The sequence below is a fragment of the Scyliorhinus torazame genome, chromosome 4 (genome assembly GCF_047496885.1).
Source record: "Scyliorhinus torazame isolate Kashiwa2021f chromosome 4, sScyTor2.1, whole genome shotgun sequence".
Taxonomy (NCBI): Eukaryota; Metazoa; Chordata; class Chondrichthyes; order Carcharhiniformes; family Scyliorhinidae; genus Scyliorhinus; species Scyliorhinus torazame.
Genome location: NC_092710.1, coordinates 294,246,222 through 294,267,566, shown reverse-complemented (window position 1 = coordinate 294,267,566; position 21,345 = coordinate 294,246,222). Strand labels below are relative to the sequence as shown.

At 46.9% G+C, this 21,345-nt stretch overlaps 1 protein-coding gene across 5 annotated transcripts in view; it reads left to right on the top strand.

The window, feature by feature from the left end:
- pdss2 (prenyl (decaprenyl) diphosphate synthase, subunit 2) overlaps window positions 1-21,345 on the top strand; it is a 336,320-nt gene that overhangs the window by 254,862 nt on the left and 60,113 nt on the right. For all 5 annotated transcript variants that reach the window (XM_072499936.1, XM_072499935.1, XM_072499939.1 and 2 more), the window contains exon 7: window positions 20,359-20,490. In XM_072499936.1, the coding sequence (XP_072356037.1) occupies window positions 20,359-20,490 (132 nt within the window). The remainder of the gene's footprint in view (window positions 1-20,358; window positions 20,491-21,345) is intronic.

The following is a 21,345-nucleotide window of genomic DNA, read 5'->3' as shown; positions in this document are numbered from 1 at the left end:
CCCAACGGCAATTTTAACGGCTAAAAGCACTGTGCGGTAAACCAGAAGGGAATCCCCCTGGATACGGATGGAAAAAGGAGAGGAAAGTGGCCGGATTGCGGTGGATCCTTTAGAGCAGCGGCAAGGAAGGCAAGCAAAAACCAAGATGGCGTCGGAAGGTGGCAGTTTAATATGGGGCTCTGAACAACACGAGTTTTTGAAACGCTGCGTGGAAGAGCTTAAAAAGGAGATGAAGAAGGAGCTGTTGGCTCCAATATTACAGGCGATTGAAGGGCTAAAAGATGAGCAAAAGACCCAGGAGCGGGAGCTTCGGGTCGTGAAGGCAAAGGCTGCCGAGAACTAGGACGATATACAGGGCCTGGTGGTGAAGACGGAGATGCACGAGGCACACCATAAATGATGTGTGGAACGGCTGGAGGTGCTGGAGAATAATGCGAGGAGGAAGAATTTAAGGATTCTTGGTCTTCCCGAAGGTGCAGAAGGGGCGGACGTCGGGGCATATGTGAGCATGATGCTGCACTCGTTAATGGGAGCGGAGGCCCCGACGGGCCCGTTGGAGGTGGAGGGAGCATACCGAGTGATGGCGCGAGGAGAAATTCCCAGAGCCATAGTGGTGAGATTCCTCCGTTTTAAGGACAGAGAGATGGTCCTCAGATGGGCAAAGAAAACTCGGAGCAGTAGGTGGGAGAACGCGGTGATCCGCGTATATCAAGACTGGAGTGCGGAGGTGGCGAGAAGGAGGGCGAGCTTTAATCGGGCCAAGGCGGTGCTTCGTAAAAAGAAGATTACATTTGGAATGCTGCAGCCGGCAAGACTGTGGGTCACATATCAAGGGAAGCACCACTACTTTGAATCGGCGGATGAGGCGTGGACATTTATTGTTGAAGAGAAATTGGAATAAGCGGGTTAATAAAAAAGAACGATTGAGACAAAGTGGTGGGGCGAAGAGGGGGGAAAAAGGGGGGAAGAGATGATTTTTATGTTGTTAATCCTGCGACCCGGTAACTTTTCTCTCTTCCACAGGTTGTGGGGGAGGGAGGAAGGGAGGTGGAGGAGCTGGGGGCGTTGGCCATTGGGGGCGGGGCCAAAAGGGAAGCGCGGGCTTTGTTCCCGCGCTATGATAATTATGGCGGGAATAGGGAAGCAGGAAGGAGGGGGCGTCGCACGGTGCGAGCCGAGGTCACGGGGGGAAGCCGAGGTCGGCCAGAGTTTGCTGACTTCTGGGAGCAACATGGGGGGTGTAACTACGCTAGTGGGGGATCTGGCGGGGGGGTGGGAGGGGGGATTTACTGGGTTGCTGCTGCTGGGGAGAAGGGGGAGCTGGTATTGTGTGGGGTGGGCGGGGCGGGAGGGCACCGCCTGGGGGGGACACAGCCGCGTGGGAACCGGGTGAGGAGCTGGATAAAAGGGGATGGCTAATCGACAAGGGGGGGGGTAAAGAGCCCCCAACCCGGCTGATCACGTGGAATGTGAGAGGGCTGAACGGGCCGATAAAGAGGGCACGGGTACTCGCTCACTTTAAGAAACTTAAGGCAGATGTGGTTATGTTACAGGAGACGCATTTGAAACTGATAGACCAGGTTAGACTACGCAAAGGATGGGTGGGGCAGGTGTTTCATTCGGGGCTAGATGCGAAAAACAGGGGGGTGGCTATACTAGTGGGGAAGCGGGTAATGTTTGAGGCAAAGACCATAGTGGCGGATAGTGGGGGCAGATACATGATGGTGAGTGGCAAATTACAGGGGGAGGCGGTGGTCTTAGTGAACGTATATGCCCTGAACTGTGATAATGCCAACTTTGAGGCGCATGTTAGGACGTATCCCGGACCTAGAGGTGGGGAAGTTGGTAATGGGTGGAGATTTTAAAATGGTGCTGGAACCAGGTCTGGACAGATCGAGGTCCAGGACTGGAAGGAGGCCGGCAGCAGCCAAGGTGCTGAAAGACTTTATGGAGCAGACGGGAGGAGTAGACCCATGGAGATTTAGCAGACCTAGGAGTAAGGAGTTTTCGTTTTTCTCCTATGTCCACAAAGTTTATTCGCGAATAGACTTTTTTGCTTTGGGAAGGGCGTTGATCCCGAAGGTGAGGGGGACGGAGTATACGGCTATAGCTATTTCGGATCACGCTCCACACTGGGTGGACTTGGAGATAGGGGAGGAAAAAGAACGGCGTCCACCCTGGAGAATGGACATGGGACTAATGGCGGATGAGGGTGTGTGTCTAAGGGTGAGGGGGTGTATTGAAAAGTACTTGGAACTCAATGATAATGGGGAGGTCCAGGTGGGAGTGGTCTGGGAGGCGCTGAAGGCAGTGGTTAGAGGGGAGCTGATATCAATCAGGGCACATAAAGAAAAGCAGGAGAGTAGGGAACGGGAGCGGTTGCTGCAAGAGCTTCTGAGGGTGGACAGGCAATATGCGGAGGCACCGGAGGAGGGACTGTACAGGGAAAGGCAAAGGCTACACGTAGAATTTGATTTGCTGACAATGGGTACTGCAGAGGTACAGTGGAGGAAGGCACAGGGTGTACAGTACGAATATTGGGAGAAGGCAAGCAGGTTGCTGGCCCACCAATTGAGGAAAAGGGGAGCAGCGAGGGAAATAGGGGGAGTGAGGGATGAGGAAGGAGAGATAGAGCGGGGAGCGGAGAGAGTGAATTGAGTGTTCAAGGCATTCTATAAAAGATTATACGAAGCTCAGCCCCCGGATGGGAAGGACAGAATGATGTGCTTCCTGGACCGGCTGGAGTTTCCTAAGGTGGAGGAGCAGGAGAGGGTGGGACTGGGAGCACGGATCGAGATAGAGGAAGTAGTGAAAGGAATTAGGAGTATGCAGGCGGGGAAGGCTCCGGGACCGGATGGATTTCCAGTCGAATTTTATAGGAAATATGTGGACTTGCTTGCCCCGATACTGATGAGAACCTTTAATGAGGCGAAGGAAAGGGGACAGCTGCCCCCGACTATGTCAGAGGCAACGATATCGCTTCTCCTAAAGAAGGAAAAAGACCCGCTGCAATGCGGGTCCTATAGACCTATTTCCCTCCTAAATGTAGACGCTAAGATTCTGGCCAAGGTAATGGCAATGAGGATAGAGGATTGTGTCCCGGGGGTAGTCCATGAGGACCAAACTGGGTTTGTGAAGGGGAGACAGCTGAATACGAATATACGGAGGCTGCTAGGGATAATGATGATGCCCCCACCAGAGGGGGAAGCGGAGATAGTGGTGGCGATGGATGCCGAGAAAGCATTTGATAGAGTGGAGTGGGATTATTTGTGGGAGGTGTTGAGGAGATTTGGCTTTGGAGATGAGTATATTAGATGGGTACAGCTGCTGTATAGGGCCCCGATGGCGAGCGTGGTCACGAATGGACCGGGGGTCTGCGTATTTTCGCCTCCATAGAGGGACGAGGCAGGGATGTCCTCTGTCCCCATTATTGTTTGCACTGGCGATTGAGCCCCTGGCAATAGCATTGAGGGGTTCCGGGAAGTGGAGGGGAGTACTCAGGGGAGGAGAGGAACACCGGGTATCTCTTTACGCGGATGATTTATTGGTGTATGTGGCGGACCCGGCGGAGGGAATGCCAGAGATAATGCGGATACTTGGGGAATTTGGAGAATTTTCAGGATATAAGCTGAACATGGGGAAAAGTGAGCTGTTTGTGGTGCATCCGGGGGAGCAGAGGAGAGAAATAGAGGACTTACCGCTGAGGAAGGTAACAAGGGACTTTCGCTACTTGGGGATCCAGATGCCAAGAATTGGGGTACATTGCATAGGTTAAACTTAACACGGTTGGTGGAACAGATGGAGGAGGACTTCAAGAGATGGGACATGGTATCCCTGTCACTGGCAGGGAGGGTACAAGCGGTTAAAATGGTGGTCCTCCCGAGATTCCTCTTTGTGTTTCAGTGCCTCCCGGTGGTGATCACGAAGGCTTTTTTCAAAAGGATTGAGAAGAGTATCATGAGTTTTGTGTGGGCCGGGAAGACCCCGAGAGTGAGGAAGGGATTTTTGCAGCGTAATAGGGATAGGGGGGGGCTGGCACTACCGAGCCGAAGTGAGTACTACTGGGCCGCCAATATCTCAATGGTATGTAAGTGGATGGGAGAAGAGGAGGGAGCGGCGTGGAAGAGATTGGAGAGGGCGTCCTGCAGGGGGACTAGCCTACAAGCTATGGTGACGGCGCCGTTGCCGTTCTCACCGAAGAAATACACCACAAGCCCGGTGGTGGTGGCTACTCTGAAAATTTGGGGGCAGTGGAGACGGCATAGGGGAAAGACGGGAGCCTCGGTGTGGTCCCCGATAAGAAATAACCATAGGTTTGCTCCGGGGAGAATGGATGGGGGATTTGGAACATGGCAAAGAGCAGGAGTAACACAATTGAGAGATCTGTTTGTAGATGGGACGTTTGCAAGTCTGGGAGTGCTGACCGAAAAATATGGGTTGCCCCAAGGGAATGCATTCCGGTATATGCAACTGAGGGCTTTTGCGAGGCAACAAGTGAGGGAATTCCCGCAGCTCCCGACGCAGGAGGTGCAGGACAGAGTGATCTCAAAGACATGGGTGGGGGACGGTAAGGTATCAGACATATATAGGGAAATGAGGGACGAGGGGGAGATTATGGTAGATGAGCTGAAAGGGAAATGGGAAGAAGAGCTGGGGGAGGAGATTGAGGAGGGGCTGTGGGCTGATGCCCTAAGTAGGGTAAACTCATCATCGTCGTGTGCCAGGCTAAGCCTGATACAATTTAAGGTGCTACACAGGGGCACGGCTCAGTAAATTTTTTGGAGTAGAGGATAGGTGTGCGAGATGCTCGAGAAGCCCAGCGAACCACACCCACATGTTCTGGTCATGTCCGGCACTACAGGGGTTTTGGGTGGGGGTGACAAAGGTGCTTTTGAAGGTGGTGGGGGTCCAGGTCGAACCAAGCTGGGGGTTGGCTATATTCGGGGTTGCAGAAGAGCCGGGAGTGCAGGAGGCGAAAGAGGCTGATGTTTTGGCCTTTGCGTCCCTAGAAGCCCGGCGCAGGATACTGTTGATGTGGAAGGAAGCCAAGCCCCCGGGTGTGGAGACCTGGATAAATGACATGGCAGGGTTTATAAAGCTGGAACGGATTAAGTTCGTCCTAAGGGGATCGGCTCAAGGGTTCACCAGGCGGTGGCAACCGTTCGTCGTCGAATACCTCACAGAAAGATAGAGGGAATGGAAAAGAAGAAGACAGCAGCAGCAACCCGGAGTGGGGGGGGGGGGGGGGGGGAGGAACCAGAAGGACTCTCAGGGATGTTAGTGTATAAGTATAATATGTATAGGTTGTTGTTATAGGTAATTGTATACTGGACTGCTGAATTGTATTTTTGGAGAGTATTTATTTGGGACAAGGCAGTTGCCATGTAGTTTTGTTTTTTAATTTTGATGTTGTTTATATATTATTTATTTCTTGTTTAAAAAACTGGCCATTGTTATTTATATTGTTATATTACTGTGTAAAAGATACACAATGTACTGTTATGGTTGGCCAAAAATTTTGAATAAAATATATTTTTAAAAAAAGACAGGACCTTTTTTCCCACACAGGCATGCTAAATTGTGTATGGCCTGCCCTGGTGGTGCCAGGACTAATGGCAGAAAATAGTTTTGTTTTGTGTAACATGCTGTGCTTTTTTTGTCAGATAAGTTCCGTCTGTTCCAGATACTTCGGGTAAACTATAAAGAATTCTCTTTTGCGTTGTGATAGCGTTGTATGAATTTATTAGGTAAAATATTGCAAATTTTACCTACTCCAATTCCCTTGGTGTAAATAAATATGTAATTAACATCTGGTTGCCTGAATGGAATTTCCTTCGTGTGTTAGATTTAGAGAAAAAAAAGAGTGGTCACGTGGATTGCCAATAAACCTCAATTAAGCTCTTAACTATGTCATTTTTTTTTAACGTTTTCTTCTTTGTGCTGGATATAACTGCTCCCACTGAAGGCTGTTCCAACTGGCATCGGTTATGTTGGAGACCACACAAGCTTTTTATAAAATATTGCTAATTGGATGAATAGCAATCACTTACCAAGTCTTAGCACCTTTGTTTTCATTAGATGCCTTGAACTGTTAATAAGGACAGGAATTCAGCGATGCTTTGAGAGTCTAATTTTCTTTAGTTATCTATAGTGTGAATCCATATTGAACTTGATTATTGGTCATGATGTGGAGATGCCGGCGTTGGACTCGGGTGAGCACAGTAAGAAGTTTTATAACACCAGGTTAAAGTCCAACAGGCTTGTTTCGATATCACTAGCTTTCGGAGCGCTGCTCCTTCCTCAGGTGAATGAAGAGGTATGTTCCAGAAACATGTATATAGACAGATTCAAAGATGCCAGACAATGCTTGAATACGAGCATCAGCAGGTGATTAAATCTTTACAGATCCAGAGATGGGGTAACCCCAGGTTAAAGAGGTGTGAATTGTACCAAGCCAGGACAGTTGGTAGGATTTTGCAGGCCAGGTGGTGGGGGATGAATGTAATGCGACATGAATCCCAGGTCCCGGTTGAGGCCGCACTCATGTGTGCGAAACTTGGCTATAAGTTTCTGCTCGGCGATTCTGCGTTGTCGCGCGTTGATTATTGGTAGAATCAAAGAATGCTTACAGTCCAGAAGGAGGCCAATCGGCCCATCATGCCCCATGTCAGCTCTCTGGGATAACAACTTTGCTCGTTCCACTCCCATCCTTTTTCCACAAGGGTCTGAAATTTTTTGCTTCAGGTAATCAACAATCCTCTTTGGAAAGGCTCAATAAATCAATCAAATGATTACTGATTTTTAATCATTCTGGGAATCTAGGGTTGTGAATCTAGGGCTGGTAAGTAGAGTTGAGGATTATCTTATCAATTCAGTCATGGTCTCATTGAGTGGCAGAGCAGACTTGATGGGTCGAATATCCTACTTCTGCTCCTGCATCTTATGGTCTGTCTCAATCTCGGTCTTAGAAAGAGCATTCCATATCCTAACCACTTTCTGGGAAAAGGCTTTTCCTCATGTCACTGTTGCTTCTTTTGCCAAGTACCTTAAATCGGCGTCCTCTGGTTCTTGGCTCTTCTGTCAGTGGGAACGCTTTATCCTTGTTCACTCTGTGTAGACCCCTGCTGATTTTGAACAACTCTCAAATCCTCTCTTAATCTTCTTCTCCAAAGAAAACAGTCCCGGGTTCTCCATCATATCCAGATAAATGGCGTTCCTCCTGCCTGATAATTGTGAATCTTTTTTGCTCTTGTCTAATGAGTTTCCAGGATTGGACGCAATACTGAGTTAGGGTTGAGGCTGAATAGGGTTTTATAAAAGGTTCAGCAGAACTTCCTTGTTTTTGTACTCTTTATTCATTCGTGGGATTTGGGTGTCGCTGGCTGGGCCATCATTTATTGCCCTTCCCTAATTGCCCTTGAACTGAGTGGCTTGCTAGGCCATTTCAGAGGGCATTTAAGAGTCAATCACATTGCTGTGGGTCTGGAGTCACATATATGATGATTTCCCTAAAAATTAGTGAACCAGATGGGTCTTTACAACAATCAACAATGTTTTCATAGCCATCATCAGACTTTTAATTCCAGATTTTTACTGAATTCAAATTTCACCATGGCGGGATTTGAACCCAGGTCCCCAGAGCATTCCCCTCAGTCTCTAGATTAACAGTCCAATGACAATACCACTGCACCACTGCCACCCCATTCATAAAGTATAAGATCCTGTATGCTTTATTAGCCACTTTCCCAATGTGTTTATATATTACTGAAGGCATTAAAATTCATCTTCCACTTGCCTGTCCATTCCACCAAGCTGCCTAATTCCTCTTGAAGTTGATCACCATCCTCCTCACAGTTCACAATACATCCAAAATTTGAAATTGTGTCACCAAATTGTAGACACCAAAGTCCAGGCCATTGATATAGTTCAAGAAAAGCAGTAGTCCTATCACTGCTCCTGGGGAAATCTATATATATCTTTCTCCAGTCCAAAAAAAAACCATTCACCTCTACTCTCTACTTCCTGTCACTCTTTATACTGCCAGTATCACTTTTATTCCAAGGACTTCAACTTTGCTAACAAGCCTGTTGGGTTGTACTTCATTAAACGCCTTTTGGAAGACCATATACATCACACTAGCTACATGACCCTCATCAACCCTCTCTGTTGTGTCATCAGAAAGTTCAAGCAATTTAGTTAAACATGATTTGCTCTCAACAAATATGTGCAGGCTTTCCTCAATAAATCTGGATTTGTTAATTTTGTTCAAAACATCTTTCCCACCGTCCCATCCAAACTGACTAGGCTATAGTTGTTGGGCTTATCCTTGCATCCTATTTTTTAACCTGATAACCCGCAAACGTTGAATAAAAAGTTTATTTTTGTATTTCTGCAAATATATTTTAGTCTGGTACCTTGTTAGCTGGAGAGATTGGTGTTTGGGTGAAGTGGTGCAAATTAATTCTTGACGATTAGTTATTGCTGCCAGGTTAACACACTTAAATTGGAATATTAGTTTACCGTTGAAAATGTAACAGTTACACTTGAGAATGGTCTTGGCCATTTGAATATTGCCATCCATCATGTCAGGTTGTTAATTTTTTTCTCTTTTTCCTTTGTTTCCTTTATCTACCCCTCTCTTTCGCTACAGAAGTATTTTCCGAGTGTGTACATTTTACAGAAATGAGTTTGTCTGAAACATCAAAGTAAATCTTTGCACTAAAATTAATGAGTTGATATCTTTATTTGGCAACTGAATCTCATAGAATCTCATAGAATTTACAGTTTAATAACAGTGTTAAAAAAAATGAATAATATACAATTTTGAATTAAGACCAGATTGTATTTTGGAAGGTCTAATGCAGGCAGGGAATATACAGTGAATGGTAGAACCCTCGAGTATTGAAAGTCAAAGAGATCTAGGAGTACAGGTCCACAGGTCATTGAAAGGGGCAACACAGGTGGAGAAGGTAGTCAAGAAGGCATATGGCATGCTTGCCTTCATTGGCCGGGGCATTGAGTATAAGAATTGGCAAGTCATGTTGCAACTGTATAGAACCTTAGTTAGGCCACACTTGGAGTATAGTGTTCAATTCTGGTCGCCACACTACCAGAAGGATGTGGAGGCTTTAGAGAGGGTGCAGAAGAGATTTACCAGAATGTTGCCTGGTATGGAGGGCATTAGCTATGAGGAGCGGTTGAATAAACTCGGTTTGTTCTCACTGGGCCGAAGGAGGTTGAGGGGAGACCTGATAGAGGTATACAAAATTATGAGGGGCATAGACAGAGTGGATAGTCAGAGGCTTTTCCCCAGGGTAGAGGGGTCAATTACTAGGGGGCATAGGTTTAAGGTGAGAGGGGCAAGGTTCAGTGTAGATGTACGAGGCAAGTTTTTTACGCAGAGGGTAGTGGGTGCCTGGAACTCTCTACCGGAGGAGGTGGTGGAAGCAGGGACGATAGTGACATTTAAGGGGCATCTTGACAAATACATGAATAGGATGGGAATAGAGAGATACGGACCCAGGAAGTGTAGAAGATTGTAGTTTAGTCGGCAGCATGGTCGGCACGGGCTTGGAGGGCCGAAGGGCCTGTTCCTGTGCTGTACATTTCTTTGTTCTTTGTTGTTTTGTATTGCCTAGTAAGGATGAACCTATTCATTCCTTTACGAATGAAAACTGTTTTTCTGACTATTAATGGGAGCAGAATCTACTCCTACACCTTCATGAAAGTAAAATTGTTGTACTATAATCATTGAAAGCAGTCTAACTGATAGAAGGGTATGCTTTCAGCCTCTTGTGAAGAAATAGATGATAATCGCTTGGTAGTCCAGACCTTGCATTTTGCCGAAAAAATAGAAAAAGAGCCAGGTTTGCAAGAAATTTGGAAAGGGAACATCAGTTTATACTGCATGAGAAGAGGGTGCTGATTGGTTGGCAAGTGGATTCTGATTGGTTTACCGTGGAAAATGTACCAGAGAATAGTTTTTTTTAAAAAATATTTTATAAAAAATTTTTGGCCAACCATAACAGCACATTGTGTATCCTTTACACAGTAATATAACAATATAAATAACAATGGCCAGTTTTATAAACAAGAAATAAATAATATATAAACAAAAACAAAACTAAATGGCAACTGCCTTGTCCCAGATAAATATTCTCCAAAAATATGTTTTAACAGTCCAATATACAATTATCTATAACAACAACCTATACATATTATACTTATATATTAACAACCCTGAGAATCCCTCTGGTTCCCTCCTCCCCCCCCCCCCAACCCCTGGGCTGCTGCTGCTGTCTTCTTCTTTTCCATTCCCTCTATCTTTCTGTGAGGTATTCGACGAACGGTTGCCACCGCCTGGTGAACCCTTGAGCCGATCCCCTTAGGACGAACTTAATCCGTTCCAGCTTTATAAACCCTGCCATGTCATTTATCCAGGTCTCCACACCCGGGGGCTTGGCTTCCTTCCACATCAACAGTATCCTGCGCCGGGCTACTAGGGACGCAAAGGCCAAAACATCGGCCTCTCTCGCCTCCTGCACTCCCGGCTCTTCTGCAACCCCAAATATAGCCAACCCCCAGCTTGGTTCGACCTGGACCCCCACTACCTTCGAAAGCACCTTTGTCACCCCCACCCAAAACCCTTGTAGTGCCGGACATGACCAGAACATGTGGGTGTGATTCGCTGGGCTTTTCGAGCATCTCGCACACCTATCCTCTACTCCAAAAAATTTGCTACGCCGTGTTCCAGTCATATGCGCCCTGTGTAACACCTTAAATTGTATCAGGCTTAGCCTGGCACACGAGGACGATGAGTTTACCCTACTTAGGGCATCAGCCCACAGCCCCTCCTCAATCTCCTCCCCCAGCTCTTCTTCCCATTTCCCTTTCAGCTCGTCTAGCATAATCTCCCCCTCGTCTCTCATCTCCCTATGTATGTCTGACACCTTACCGTCCCCCACCCATGTCTTTGAGATCACTCTGTCCTGCACCTCCTGCGTCGGGAGCTGCGGGAATTCCCTCACCTGTTGCCTCGTAAAAGCCCTCAGTTGCATATACCGGAATGCATTCCCTTGGGGCAACCCATATTTTTCGGTCAGCGCTCCCAGACTTGCAAACGTCTCATCTACAAACAGATCTCTCAATTGTGTTACTCCTGCTCTTTGCCATGTTCCAAATCCCCCATCCATTCTCCCCGGAGCAAACCTATGGTTATTTCTTATCGGGGACCACACCGAGGCTCCCGTCTTTCCCCTATGCCGTCTCCATTGCCCCCAAATTTTCAGAGTAGCCACCACCACCGGGCTTGTGGTGTATTTCTTCGGTGAGAACGGCAACGGCGCCGTCACCATGGCTTGTAGGCAAGTCCCCCTATAGGACGCCTTCTCCAATCTCTTCCACGCTGCTCCCTCCTCTTCTCCCATCCACTTACATACCATTGAGATGTTGGCGGCCCAGTAGTACTCACTCAGGTTCGGTAGCGCCAGCCCCCCCCTATCCCTACTACGCTGCAAAAATCCCTTCCTCACTCTTGGGGTCTTCCCGGCCCACACAAAACTCATGATATTCTTCTCAATCCTTTTGAAAAAAGCCTTTGTGATCACCACCGGGAGGCACTGAAACACAAAGAGGAATCTCGGGAGGACCACCATTTTAACCGCTTGTACCCTCCCTGCCAGTGACAGGGATACCATGTCCCATCTCTTGAAGTCCTCCTCCATCTGTTCCACCAACCGCGTTAAGTTTAACCTATGCAATGTACCCCAATTCTTGGCTATCTGGATCCCCAAGTAGCGAAAGTCCCTTGTTACCTTCCTCAGCGGTAAGTCCTCTATTTCTCTGCTCTGCTCCCCTGGATGCACCACAAACAGCTCACTTTTCCCCATGTTCAGCTTATATCCTGAAAATTCTCCAAATTCCCCAAGTATCCGCATTATCTCTGGCATTCCCTCCGCCGGGTCCGCCACATACACCAATAAATCGTCCGCGTAAAGAGATACCCGGTGTTCCTCTCCTCCCCTGAGTACTTCCCTCCACTTCCTGGAACCCCTCAATGCTATTGCCAGGGGCTCAATCGCCAGTGCAAACAATAATGGGGACAGAGGACATCCCTGCCTCGTCCCTCTCTGGAGCCGAAAATACGCTGACCCCCGTCCATTCGTGACCACGCTCGCCATCGGAGCCCTATACAGCAGCTGTACCCATCTAATATACTCATCTCCAAAGCCAAATCTCCTCAACACCTCCCACAAATAATCCCACTCCACTCTATCAAATGCTTTCTCGGCATCCATCGCCACCACTATCTCCGCCTCCCCCTCTGGTGGGGGCATCATCGTTACCCCTAGCAGCCTACGTATATTCGTATTCAGCTGTCTCCCCTTCACAAATCCTCATGGACTACCCCCAGGACACAATCCTCTATCCTCATTGCCATTACCTTGGCCAGAATCTTAGCGTCTACATTTAGGAGGGAAATAGGTCTATAGGACCCGCATTGCAGCGGGTCTTTTTCCTTCTTTAGGAGAAGCGATATCGTTGCCTCTGACATAGTCGGGGGCAGCTGTCCCCTTTCCTTCGCCTCATTAAAGGTTCTCATCAGTATCGGGGCAAGCAAGTCCACATATTTCCTATAAAATTCGACTGGAAATCCATCCGGTCCCGGAGCCTTCCCCGCCTGCATACTCCTAATTCCTTTCACTACTTCCTCTATCTCGATCCTTGCTCCCAGTCCCACCCTCTCCTGCTCCTCCACCTTAGGAAACTCCAGCCGGTCCAGGAAGCACATCATTCTCTCCTTCCCACCCGGGGGCTGAGCTTCGTATAATCTTTTATAGAATGCCTTGAACACTGAATTCACTCTCTCCGCTCCCCGCTCTATCTCTCCTTCCTCATCCCTCACTCCCCCTATTTCCCTCGCTGCTCCCCTTTTCCTCAATTGATGGGCCAGCAACCTGCTCGCCTTCTCCCCATACTCATACTGTACACCCTGTGCCTTCCTCCACTGTGCTTCTGCAGTACCCGTTGTCAGCAAGTCAAATTCTACGTGTAACCTTTGCCTTTCCCAGTACAGTCCCTCCTCCGGTGCCTCCGCATATTGCCTGTCCACCCTCAGTAGTTCTTGCAGCAACCGCTCCTGTTCCCTACTCTCCTGCTTTCCTTTATGTGCCCTTATTGATATCAGCTCCCCTCAAACCACTGCCTTCAGCGCCTCCCAGACCACTCCCACCTGGACCTCCCCGTTATTATTGAGTTCCAAGTATTTTTCAATGCACCCCCTCACCCTTAGACACACCCCTTCATCTGCCATTAGTCCCATGTCCATTCTCCAGGGTGGACGCCCTTATGTTTCCTCCCCTATCTCCAAGTCTACCCAACGTGGAGCGTGATCCGAAATGGCTATAGCCGTATACTCCGTCCCCCTCACCTTCGGGATCAACGCCCTTCCCAAAACAAAAAAGTCTATTCGCGAATAAACTTTGTGGACATAGGAGAAAAACGAAAACTCCTTACTCCTAGGTCTACTAAATCCCCACGGGTCTACTCCTCCCATCTGCTCCATAAAATCTTTAAGCACCTTGGCTGCAGCCGGCCTCCTTCCAGTCCTGGATCTCGACCTGTCCAGCCCTGGCTCCAGCACCGTATTAAAATCTCCCCCCATTACCAACTTTCCCACCTCTAGGTCCGGGATGCGTCCTAGCATGCGCCTCATAAAATTGGCATCATCCCAGTTCGGGGCATATACGTTTACCAAGACCACCGCCTCCCCCTGTAATTTGCCACTCACCATCACGTATCTGCCCCCGCTATCCGCCACTATGGTCTTTGCCTCAAACATAACCCGGTTCCCCACTAGTATAGCCACCCCCCTGTTTTTCGCATCTAGCCCCGAATGAAACACCTGCCCCACCCATCCTTTGCGTAGTCTAACCTGGTCTATAAGTTTCAAGTGCGTCTCTTGTAACATAACCACGTCTGCCTTAAGTTTCTTAAGGTGTGCGAGTACTCGTGCCCTCTTTATCGGCCCGTTCAGCCCTCTCACATTCCACGTGATCAACCGGGTTGGGGGGCTTTTTACCCCCCCCCCCCCTGTCGATTAGCCATCCCCTTTTTCCAGCTCCTCACCTGGTTCCCACGCAGCTGTGTCCCCCCAGGCGGTGTGTCCCCCCAGGCGGTGCCCCCCCCCCCCCCATTCCGGCTCCCCCCTCTCCCCGGTAGCAGCAACCCAGTAACTCCCCCCCCGCTAGATCCCCCACTAGCGTAGTTACACCCCCATGTTGCTCCCAGAAGTCAGCAAACTCTGGCCGACCTCGGCTTCCCCCCGTGACCTCGGCTCGCACCGTGCGACGCCCCCTCCTTCCTGCTTCCCTATTCCCGCCATGATTATCATAGCGCGGGAACAAAGCCCGCGCTTCCCTTTTGGCCCCGCCCCCCATGGCCAACGCCCCATCTCCTCCACCTCCCTTCCTCCCTCCACCACCACCTGTGGAAGAGAGAAAAGTTACCGCATCGCAGGATTAATAACATAAAACTCATCTTTTCCCCCCCCTTTTCCCCCCCCTTTGCCCCCCATACTCGCCCCACCACTTTGTTTCAAACGTTCATTTTTAATAACCCGCTTATTCCAGTTTTTCTTCCACAATAAAAGTCCACGCCTCATCCGCCGTCTCAAAGTAGTGGTGCCTCCCTTGATATGTGACCCACAGTCTTGCCGGTTGCAGCATTCCAAATTTTATCTTCTTTTTATGAAGCACCGCCTTGGCCCGATTAAAGCTCGCCCTCCTTCTCGCCACCTCCGCACTCCAGTCTTGATATACGCGGATCACCGCGTTCTCCCACCTACTGCTCCGAGTTTTCTTTGCCCATCTAAGAACCATCTCTCTGTCCTTAAAACGGAGGAATCTCATCACTATGGCTCTAGGAATTTCTCCTGCTCTCGGTCCTCGCGCCATCACTCGGTATGCTCCCTCCACCTCCAGCGGACCCGCCGGGGCCTCCGCTCCCATTAACGAGTGCAGCATCGTGCTCACGTATGCCCGGACGTCTGCTCCTTCTGCACCTTCAGGAAGACCAAGAATCCTTAAATTATTCCTCCTTGTGTTATTATCCAGGACCTCCAGTCTTTCCACACATCGTTTATGGTGTGCCTCATCTCCGTCTTCACCACCAGGCCCTGTATATCGTCCTCGTTCTCGGCAGCCTTTGCCTTCACGACCCGAAGCACCCGCTCCTGGGTCTTTTGCTCATCCTTTAGCCCTTCGATCGCCTGTAATATCGGGGCCAACAGCTCCTTCTTCATTTCCTTTTTAAGTTCTTCCACGCAACATTTCAAAAACTCTTGTTGTTCAGGGCCCCATGTTAAACTGCCACCTTCCATCGCCATCTTGGTTCTTGCTTGCCTTCCTTGCCGCTGCTCCAAAGGATCCACTGCAATCTGGCCACTTCCCTCTCCTTTTTCCATCCGTTTCCAGGGGGCATTCCCTTCTGGTTTACCGCACAGTGCTTCTAGCCGTTAAAATTGCCGTCGGGGCTCTTATTAAGAGCCCAAAAGTCCGTTCCACCGGGAGCTGCCGAAACGTGCGACTTAGCTGGTCATCGCCGCACCCGGAAGTCTACCAGGGAATAGTTAACTACCAAGCTTTTGCTTACATTCATAAGGCCAGAAGACATAGGAACAGCATTAGGCCACTCGGCCCATCGAGTCTGCTCCGCCATTCAATCATGGCTGATAATTTTCTCATCCCCAGTCTCCCCATAACCCCTGATCCCCTTATTAATGAAGAACCTATTTATCTCTGTCTTAAAGACACTCAATAATTTGGCCTCCACAGCCTTTTGCGGCAAAGAGTTCCACAAATTCACCACCCTCTGGCTGAAGAAATTCCTCCTCATCTCTGTTTTAAAGGATCGTCCCTTTAGTCTGAGATTGTGTCCTCTGCTTCTAGTTCTTCCTACAAGTGGAAACATCCTCTCCACGTCCACTCTATCCAGGCCTCGCAGCATCCTGTAAGTTTCAATAAGATCCCCCCTCATCCTTCTAAACTCCAATGAGTATAGACCCAGAGTCCTCAACCATTCCTCATACAACAAGCTGTTCATTCCAGGGATCATTCTTGTGAACCACCTCTGGACCCTTCCCAAGCCCAGCACATATTTCCTTAGATACGGGGCCCAAAGCTGCTCACAATACTCCAAATGGGGTCTGACCAGAGCCTTATACAGCCTCAGAAGTACATCCCTGGTCTTGTATTCTAACCCTCTTGACATTCAAACCAGGCAAGTTGGCTGTGTTCACAGCATTGCCATGGGGAATGAACCAGGGAATGGCTGTCGCCCAAGCTTTTGTTTAGTTGAAAAAGCCACAATGCGTGGACATGTTCCTTCTGTTTGCAAAGGACGGGACCCTGTGTGACTATATGTAGCTTCTACCACATATAAATGACCTACACTGCAAGTCTGACTATCTTAAATTGATTGTTAGTGTAAGTTATTTTGAATTTTGCAAGCACTGGCTGGTTGAGTACGATTAGTTGCGAACACCCAAAGTGTTGTGCTGTTTGATACAAGGGCATACGGCCTCTATACCTGGCATGTTTCTTGGCACTGCAATTCATATACCAGAATAATATTTGTGTGGTAGGCAGAACATCTTTTTTAGCTTGATGGCAGCATCCTGTTCGTCATTATCCCACATGATAGCATTGCACCCTTAAAAGACTTGAAAAGTGCCCAATCTATCACTGGTTACTTTGGAAGGATAAAGTGTCTCAAACGTTTGAGCAACAGATAAAATGACCCATTTTGCACTGCTACTCTGCAGTAGCAACATGAGTGGTAGTCCCCACTAACAGAATGTTGCCATCAAACTAAATTGTTGTACCACACAACTGAGTAATATGTGGTATATGATTTCAGCGCCGCTGTGATGCCAAGTATATAGACTGTACATCCCAATGACTGGTGGATCATACCAAACAGGACACCCTTCAGCAGTTCACATCAGACTAGGTTACTGACTTTAATGGTGGAGCGGACTTGAGGGGCTGAATTGCCTATTCCTGCTCCGAGTTCTTATATACCCAACCAGCCCTTGCTTGCAAAACTCACAACAAAGTATGTGTCCAACATTAGATTCCACTATTGAGCAACACTTATTCAGCAATCCTGATTGTGCTGAGAATTAGATTAACAACCAATATAATATCATTTGGATTCACAGTGTGGCCCCCTTATGGTGCTAGACGCCACACAGGATGTTGTCCTTTGCAAACAAGAAAAACATGTTCACACACAGCACCTTTTTCAACTAAACTAAAACTTGGCACTTAACTTTTCCCTGGTGCATTCTTCATGGCAACGCCTCTACCAATCAGAGTCCACTTGCCAATCAGTCAGCACCCTCTTCTCATGCAGTATAAATAGATATTTGATATTCTTGCATGTGTCCTGATGAGTGCAAGATAAAAGCTTTGACAGCATGTCTCTTTTTTTTCAGAAATGGATGATAATTTACCACACACTGTGAAGGTGCATCAGATGTACCTCATTGAGTCTTTGAGCACAAGGATGTTATATTAAATCAACTTAATTTCTATTCCGTAAATAATTTTTCCTGACAGTTTATCTTCCAGCCCTGGTATACTTCAAAAGCTATACTGTATTACAAAAATACATCCATTTATTCAATATGCTGACAACAATCATATCAAGAATCGGAATAGAGCAATACATGAATAATGTAGTCTCAAATTGACCCAGTTCACAATGCAAATATGATAATTGGACCACTAACCTTCCAAACTTTTTCACTTAAGCTTTTACAGAAATTAATATTGGGGAATATTAATTTTATGAAGTGGACATTTGAGTGAGTACTGATGCATAAGTCGCATTGAAATTAGCTTTAAAGTGCTCCAGCATGATCAAACCAGCATAGGCTATAAATTGGGGGACTGCAGATGCAGCTGTCACATTCTCCCAGGGCTAAGGAGAAACTGTAGTCATCGGTGTGGTCTGCGGTATTTTGTCATGCCGCCTTCATGCCAGACTGGAAATGGGCTAAGGGCTGGAGTGCACTAATGTGTCACCGGGTTCAAAATACAAAGGGACGGGGACGTAAGATGTATTCAACCTTGAAAAATTACACGTAGTCCAGAGAAAAGCAAAGATATGGGGGGGTAATATTCTAGAACAGTCACCCCATACAATATTACTGTGCTTTATTATTTCTTTATGGTCACTTGTTCAACACAGAATCTGTTGTTTCCTTAATATACTTTAACCAAGGCATAGAGTGTAGTTTGCAAATTCCTGCTTTGAAAACAGTTTGGTTTCTAACTTGAATTTTTAGATCCAAGGAACCTCTGCAAACCAAAATGTAGCCCCGAAAAATCAAAAAGAAGCCCACGATAAATCTAATATTTTTGATCGCTGATGTGCTGTCTGGTAATGGAAAAATGCACTTCACAAGGTTAAAGCTCTTGAATTTACAGAGGGATGGATGATGAAGAGAGAAAATTAATGCTGTTGAGAGGCAGAAGTTTCAGAATTTTCATTCCCAATATTCCAACCCCAATAATGATTGAAACTTTAATGAGTTTTATATGAATTAAAATTTTAAGGCGATATAGAATGTGGATTTGGATCAGAATTGGGTTTATTGTTGCCTGTACAGTGAAAGGTATTGTTCTGCGTACAGTCCAGACAGATCATTCCATACATGAAAAAAATATGACATATGATAGATACACAATGTAAACACATAGGCACAGACATCGGGTGAAGCATACAGAGTGTAGTACTACTCAGTAGAGAGGATGCATAATAGGATCAGTTCAGTCCCTAAGCGGGTCATTCAGGAGTCTGGTAACAGCAGAGAAGAAGCTGTTTTTCAACCTGTTTCTGCGTATTCTTAGACTTTTGTATCTCCTGCCCAATGGAGGAGGTTGGAAGAGAGAATAACCTGGGTGGGAGGGTCTTTGATTATGCTGCCCACTTTCCCAAGGCAGCGGGAATGTATGCAGAGTCAGTGGATGGGATGCAGGTTTGCATGATGGACTGGACTCAGTTCACCACTCTTTGTAGTTTCTTTAGGTCTTGGGCGATGCAGCCAGAAAGGATGCTTTCTATTGTGCATCTGTAAACATTGGTAACAATCAATGTGGACAAGCCAAATTTCCTTAGTTTCCTGAGGAAGTATAGGTGCTGTAGTGCTTTCTTGACCGTAGCATCGACGTGGGTGGACCAGGACAGATTGTTGGTGATATGCACAACTAGGAATTTGAAGCTGCCAACCATCTCCACCTCGGCACCATTGATGCAGACCGGGGTGTGTACAATCCCTCGCTTCCTGAAGTCAATTACCAGCTCCTTAATTTTGCTGACGTTGAGGGAGAGATTGTTGTCGTTACCCCACACCACTATGTTCTCTGTACTCTGTACCCTCCTGTACTCTGACACATTGTTGTCCATAAGCAACTCCAAGATGGAGTTGGAGCCACATTTTGCCACACAGTCTTGTGTGAACAGGGAGTATAGTAGGGGGCTAAGTACGCAGCGTTGTGGGGCCCCGGTATTGAGGACTATTATGGAGGAGGTGTTGTTTATTCTTACTGATTGTGGTCTGTGGGTCAAAGTCGAGGATCCCGTTGCAGAGGGAGGAGCCACGTCCTAGGTTTTGGAGTTTTGATATGACCTTGGCTGGGATTATAGTTTTGAAGGCAGAGCTGTAGTCAATAAATAGGAGTCTGACGTAGGGGTCCTTGTTGTTGAGATGTGATACATTTGTCACGTAAATTAACAGTCGGAAATAATGCTGCAGTGATGCTTCTGGGTTCATTCTGATGGATCGATTTCTAATTCAATAATGCAATTAGTCAATTTCTGGTACTACTACTTTGTTGGAGAATGCTTGCAGTCATACGTAGGCTCCACATGCTGCATTTCCATGTGTAGATTTTAAATCTGGACCAGCAGATTTCTCGTTCATTAGAAATTTTTTAAAAACACATTGAGGATATAATGGAGAGGAAAGATGAAGTAAAGTGGGTGGGCTAGATGCAGGGGAATTTCACACGTGGATTTTGTTTTGAGCATTCCAGGTTTTTTTTTCTCTCCTCTCTCTCTACCAATTTTTTTGTCTCGTTCACAATCACAAGATTCTGCAGGAAGACACAGCACTTTGAACTGTGTGCTGAGGTTTGCTCTTCCTAATTAGGGTTTTTGAACTGCTGACTGGTTTGAGGTTTTCTCATTACAGCTTTTATACTCTTGTTCAATTAAATACAAAAATGTTTGTTTGACTCACCTTTTTGTTTTAATCCTCACTGTTTCGACTTTGCTCTTATGACTTTGCAGCTTAATTCTGACCTCCAGCCATTTCTTGCGGAAACTTCCTTTGACACGATGCCTTTCAGTCTGAACTCTGCTCCAGTAATCTTCCATCAGGAGGCTTCGGGTCGGGACATTTGGATTAACCAGCTTAAACAGGTAGAGTTTGCAGGGTATTGCAGATTATGCTATTGACACACAAAGCGAAAGTTACGAACATGGGTGTAATTTGAAAGTAGCAACAGGCCTTGCTGGAAGTCGATGCCAAACATCCTGTTTCAAAGCAGAGGCTCAGAAATCTGCTTGAGGTCCTGATTAGGTGTTTAGCTGGCTCTTGTTAAGTTTCTTAAAATTCTATCATTGAAGCTTTGTTTCCTTATTTGTTCACTCTATTGACATAACAGTGTATTTCCCATATTCTTCGAATTTAGAGCACAACGCTAGGGGACGTTGTGTAGCGTTACAAAAATTAATCCCTTTAGAATCTTTCAAACACTAGTCCTGTCCAGATCAGCGTGCACCCTTTCTATTAGGCGCTGACTCTTCACGTGGTTCAATAATATGGGCGCTAGGCACCTTTACTTAAGTGGCCATTACTCACAAAGGAACCTAGACAGCAAATGCCTGTTTAATTGTGATACTGTTCAACTGATTTTGAAAGCTAGAAATGGCAGCATACTGTCAAAATGATCGTAGGTTGAAAATCAGATCTCGCGGGTTAGGGAACTCCATGTCTTTGTATGTTAGAAGCTTGATTTATCTTGCAAGAGTGTCGACATCAATACAAAAGAAAAACACTGTGGGTGCTGAAAATCCGAAATAAAATGCTCAGCAGCAACTGGTTCAAATGAAATGAAACTGACCTGAAATGTTAACTGAGCTACTGTCTGCCCAGACTGACTGAGCATTTCCAACGTTTCCTGTTTTTATTTCAGATTGCCAGAATTCCCAGTATTTTGCTTTTATATTTATAGTAAACAGCATGGTAGCATAGTGGTTATCACAGTTGCTTCA